At 40.1% G+C, this 5789-nt stretch overlaps 1 protein-coding gene across 2 annotated transcripts in view; it reads left to right on the forward strand.

Annotated features, from left to right (window-relative positions):
• Window positions 1–5789, forward strand: part of LOC105563838 — a 138616-nt gene that overhangs the window by 112313 nt on the left and 20514 nt on the right. For both annotated transcript variants that reach the window (XR_001009074.1, XM_012015780.1), the window contains exon 5: window positions 413–647. Coding sequence is in view for 1 of the 2 variants with exons in the window: in XM_012015780.1 (XP_011871170.1) it covers window positions 413–647 (235 nt within the window). In the remaining variant the exon portion in view is untranslated. The remainder of the gene's footprint in view (window positions 1–412; window positions 648–5789) is intronic.

Below are 5789 nucleotides of genomic sequence, written 5' to 3' on the forward strand. Positions count from 1 at the left end.
TCAAACGTGCGGCGAGATCGATCGATCGTTACAACTCTCTGCACGCCTAGTAACGATCGATCGATCTCGCCGCACGTTTGAATTGGGCAGTGGGCCGGCCTAAGACAGCGATTTTTAATAATTAATAACTCGCTGACTTTTGCGAAAATTGCAAAATGGTAGAGGACTTTTCGACTTAGTCTAGTCCACTCTATCCCACAATAAGCGTTGATGCGGGTATTACATAACACCCTGTATACTAATATATTATATACTAATTACTATATAAAAATGATATTCCTGACTATAATCATTTTAGTATGCAATTATAGCTTCAAATACTACATATTTTTCTATCAGTGTACACGTCGCCATCTTATCTTCTGAGAAGATCCACGTATCGAGCATTGATTCGTGCCTCTTGCTGTTTCAGGAGGAGAAGCTGTTCCATGAACGGAATTACACTACGACTCATGAAGACGGGACACAATCCACGGTCTCGCTGATCGAGTTTAAAGTGATAAGAAGTATGTTCCACAAGGGCTACTTACAGTTACGTTGCACGGCCTCCATTGGAGAAGTCTATCGTAAATCGGCGGACGTCGAAGTCTCCGAGGACGCGCCGCGTATCGCATCGATCACCGGAGAATCACCGCCATACGGTCACCGTAAGTACTCGACTTCGCTACTCTGTTCCGACCTCGTCGTCTTTAATCGCTCAGGAAAAATAATACTCCACGCCTCTCTTCCTAATGTAGATCAACATTTTTTTTTAAGATTCTCCTACTACGGGAACGCCGTCGACACGATCGCCATTTAGTGTATGAAAAAATAATTCTGTTATTTTTCGCGCGCACGTTTTGCTATCTTGGATATTTACAGTCGGATCTTATATTCAACATCGTCTTGAATCTGAAGATGCTGTATGGAACGTTTCATTTCAGCTACTTCTTGGAGTATCTAAAGATGAATACTGGCCCTAGTCACGCGTCTAAAACAATAGAATCGTACACGGAAATAATTTTCTCTTAAAGTTTATCCTGAAAATCGTGTAATCGTAGCGTTTCGAAGAATTTTTGGAGCAAAATGTGTACTAAATGTAATTACTAATAAAAAGTATGGTAAAATTTCAAAAAACTCTCTCAAAATTGTTGAAAATGCCACGTTGTTCCACGATCGCTTGATTTTCAGGGTAAATTTTGAAAGAAAATTCTCTCCGTGCGCCAGCAAATTTTGCCAAACAGAGCCTAATTTTAATTATTCGATACTGTATCGAGTCTGGAGACAACGGAGCAATTATTTTGCTTTGCCACATACTTATCGTTCCGAATTCCGAAGTTCCTGATTTCTACGTTACGATCTTGCCACTCCTCTTCGGCGACGTGGTAATACGTCATGCCCTGGAAAACTATAAACCCTGATCGAACCGTAGACTTTTTTCTTTTCTCCGTGTATCCTTCCACAAAGTTTTCGAGATACTCAGCGATACTCGCGAGCGAATAAATAGCCATCATCCAACTTGTAACGAACACGTAAGTTCGACTTACGTTACAAGCGTGTTTCCGTGAAAACTGATGTTTTTCAAGAGGGAAACGAGGGGCAACGGTAAACAGAAGTCAGAGTATCGGGAATATTTTCTGAGTCATATTGGCACATTCTCGTGACAATGCGGCGTCGAGATAGTAATACGATCCCGCCATCCCCGACGGCAGGAAGCCATGGAACTAGAGCGAACATTAGTTCGATATATCTACTGCGATTGCGGCGCGATCGTCAAGCGATGCTTTATACGAGTCGCGCGATATTATCGAACCGAACAAAGTTCATTGATCAAGCTAAATGGGACGGTGCGAGCAGGCGTAAATACTCTTTCTGAGTGCGCAACGGCAAATCGACCGAGTCACGCGCTTCGCTCTCAAAGTTAACGAGGCGTGAAGTCTGCCCTGCCTTTTTATCCTTTGTCTAACGATACAAAGGTTTCTATCAAAATGCAGAATTACTGAATCACAAGACGGGAGATGCGTCTCGCGGGAGGAAACGAAACGAGCGGCGTGTTCGATCGCGACGTTACATAATGGCGGCTCACAAATGCGCGCGTAACGTCGATATCGCAGCTCCGCATCGCTTTGATTTGTCGACATTTTACAAAACGTATTATGCAATTTTCCCCACCCGTCGTTCTCCGAGGCGAATATTTTATCTCGATATAGTCGCGCGCAGTTCCGGCGTGATACGATCGCGCGGAGGAGACGAGAAAGCGCGGACACTCGGGAATAAGGAACGTTTCTCGAGGCAAGTGTAATAAAGCTAACAGCAACAATAACATTTATGGCCCCGCGACCCCATGAATGTATCGGGCCGCGTGCAATCTTTCATGTGAATCACGCCGCCCAACGACAGTTATGTGCCCTTCGCAGTCGTATCGAGCCGGAGGGGGGCACTGCGATTGTTCCAGCTGAAAAAGCGTAGCCGTTATCCAGTTACGGAAAATGGTCTCGCATCCGTCTTCCCGATCGCATCACTCCGCGCGACGCGCCTGTCACTCCGATTTAATGCGCGTCTTACTTCCAACCCCCATCGCGCGTGCAGCCGCACGTAAACGCCATTGCCAGAGCAAATTCGTTCCTCTTCGAGTGGCGGGAGGTGACTCACGGTGATATCTCTCGTTGTGAGCGCACGGGTCAGCGATCCCCATAGCTTTATGTGATAAAGCAATCAATAATACATGGGGAGAGAAGCTTCTTTTAAAATTTATCCCGAGAATTATGTGATCGTGGGACAACACGGCATTTCGAACCACTTTGTCACAGTTTTTGAAATTTTATCATATGTTTTACTAGTAAAGTATCTAAATGTAAGTACTAGTAGAATGTATGATTAAATTTCAAAAAGACTCTCATAAAATTCTTTGAAGTGCCGTGATGTCCCGCGATCACGTAATTTTCAGGATCAATTTTAAAAGAAAAGTCTAAGAACTGTATGAGAGTTTTGAAAATTTGAGAGAGACATTTTACTAGTAATTATACTTAGCATACAGTTTGCTAGTAAAATGTATGGTAAAATTTCCACAGAGAATTTTCTTTTAAAATTTACCTTGAAAATCATATAATTGTGCAACAATATGGCATTTTAAAGAAGTTTATGAGTTTTTTGAAATTTTACTAGTAAAATGTATGGTAAAATTACACAAAAATCTGATAATAGTCTTTGAAATGTCGTGTTGTTCCACGATAACATAATTCTTAGGATAAATTTTAAAAGAAAAGTCTAAGAACTGTATAAGAGTTTTGGAAATTTGACATTTTACTAGCAATTATACTTAGCATATATTTTACTAGTAAAATGTATGGTAAAATTTCGGAAAACTCTCATAAAATTCTTTGAAATCCCGTAGTGTCCCACGATCACATAATTTTTAGGATAAATTAAAAAAAAATTTTAAGAACTTTATGAGAGTTTTTGAAATTTTACATTTTACTAGCAATTATACTTGGCATATATTTTACTAGTAAAATGTATGGTAAAATTTCGAAAAACTCATAAAATTCTTTGAAATCCCATAGTGTCTTACAATCATACAATTTTCAAGATAAATTAAAAAAATTCTAAGAACTTTATGACTGTTTTTGAAATTTTACATTTCATTAGCAATTACACTTGCAATTAGTATATTTTACTAGTAGAATGTATGGTAAAATTTCAAAAACTTTCATAAAATTCATTTAAATGCTGTGGTGTCCCGCGATTACAATTTTCAGGATAAATTTTAAGAGGAAATTCTAAGAACTGTATGAGAGTTTTTGAAATTTGACATTTTGTTAATAATTAGCATACAGTTTACTAGTAAAATGTATGGTAAAATTTCGGGAAACTTCCACAAAGAGAGAATCTTCTCTTAAAATTTACCCTGAAAATTATGCAATTGTGCGACAAATGGCATTTTAAAGAAGTTTCTGAGTTTTTTACAATTTTACTAGTAAAATTAGTAAAGTTATACAAAAATCTGATAATAGTCTTGAAAATGCCGCGTTGTCACCGCCACTGAAAAGAAAAATTTCGCTACCATAACTAATCATGGTTTGCTTGAAATATTATGCTGCCATAACTATAAATTTCGAAACCACAGCAAACGGTTTGCTATCGCATCTAATACAATAGGCACAGTAGCAAAATATTTAGCTATTACAACTAAATATTAGCTGTCCATATTTTACAACTGAAATTTAGTTGCCACAAGCAGTTTTTAGCTGCGGCAACTACATCTTTCTCTCCGTGTAATTTTCAGGATAAATTTCAAGAGAAAATTCTCTCCGTGTATAAAACCGGGGATTCAGTCTAATATTAGGAATTCTTTTCAATGTAATTTCACGGGATTGCATCAAATCGTCGCTGCTAATTAAGGCTGATTATCACACGGGGCACGTTGCGCGTTGCAACTTTCAATCGCGTGTTCTTACCCCCTCGGAAAAGTGGCGCGACGGCGTTGGGAAGTTGTGAGGATGCACCTTCCTGCTGGCGGAGATTTACTTAAGGTTGATAAAGGACCGCGCTATTTTTCTAAAGATTTTTAAATTACCGAGCGGTTTATAAATAGGAGGATTATAGCGGGACGCTAGCGCCGCGTTATACACACCATATTTCCTCCACGCGTACAAAGCTGCGAAACTTTCTGAAGATCCTTCGCCGCAAACCATTAATCAATGATGAGGGGTGGGGGGACCTTGGGGAGTAAGGCCGAGTTACCAAGTTATTTGATTGACACCATAAAGATCGTTAATAGCAAGAGTGCCATCGTATCAGCGCGAGTGGCGTACACATTTATCACAATGTCGGTAACAGCAATTTACACAAACACAGGTATATACACGGGGGGAGGGGGGGGGGGAGGATATTTCCCCGCGCGTTCGCGTAATTCAACGATGATTAAACTGCGCCTCATTACAAGAGGTAACAAAATGTAATTGAAATCGCTTGTTGGCCGATATCGATCGCGCGCCTGTCAGCGCCTATTTATTCGTATAACAGACGAGAGCCATTCTTCGCAGAGCCATTTTTATGTAAAATATATCCAAGAGCGTTTGAGTATTAATTAAAACTCGGGCGCGAACGAAATATCCCGGTGGCGGCGAATCGTTTTATCGCGCGATGATATCGCGCGCCGGCGAATATTAAATAATAAAATAAGAACAACGCGACCGATTATGACTCAGGATTATTTCCGCGGTGTAAAGATATCCGCGCCGCGGAGACCAGCTATTTCTCCCGGCTCTGAAATTGTCGGCTCACTCGGCCCCCGCCCCCCCCCCCTGCCCGAAGTCTCCGGCGCTATTAATCAATGAGGAATTCAGCAATTAACGCGCCGGTTTTATTAACGTGTCACCGGCGCTCTATCGCGCATGGCGTACGTACAGGGAATATTTATGAAAACACGTTAAAATATCAATTTGCTTTCGCGTCACCCGTATATGTATATATGATTCCGTATCGTGTACTTAAGTACACGAAGAGAATTTTCTCTCAAAACCCCGAAAATCACGTAATTATAGGACAACATAGCATTTCCTAGAACTTTATGAGTTTTGTGAAACTTTACTATATACTTTACTAGTAAAATTTCAAAAAAATTCATAAAATTCGTCAAATTACTGTGTTGTCCCACGATTACTTGATTTTCAAGGTAAATTTTAAAAGAACATTCTCTCTTTGCTAGAGTGCTTGAAACTTTACCATACATTTTACTTGGAAAATGTCAAAAAATTCTTTAAAACGCCATGTTATGCCACGATTGCACGATTTACAGGCTAAATTTT

Source organism: Vollenhovia emeryi, unplaced genomic scaffold, assembly GCF_000949405.1.
Source record: "Vollenhovia emeryi isolate VEMERY1.0 unplaced genomic scaffold, V.emery_V1.0 DF939170.1, whole genome shotgun sequence".
NCBI lineage: Eukaryota > Metazoa > Arthropoda > Insecta > Hymenoptera > Formicidae > Vollenhovia > Vollenhovia emeryi.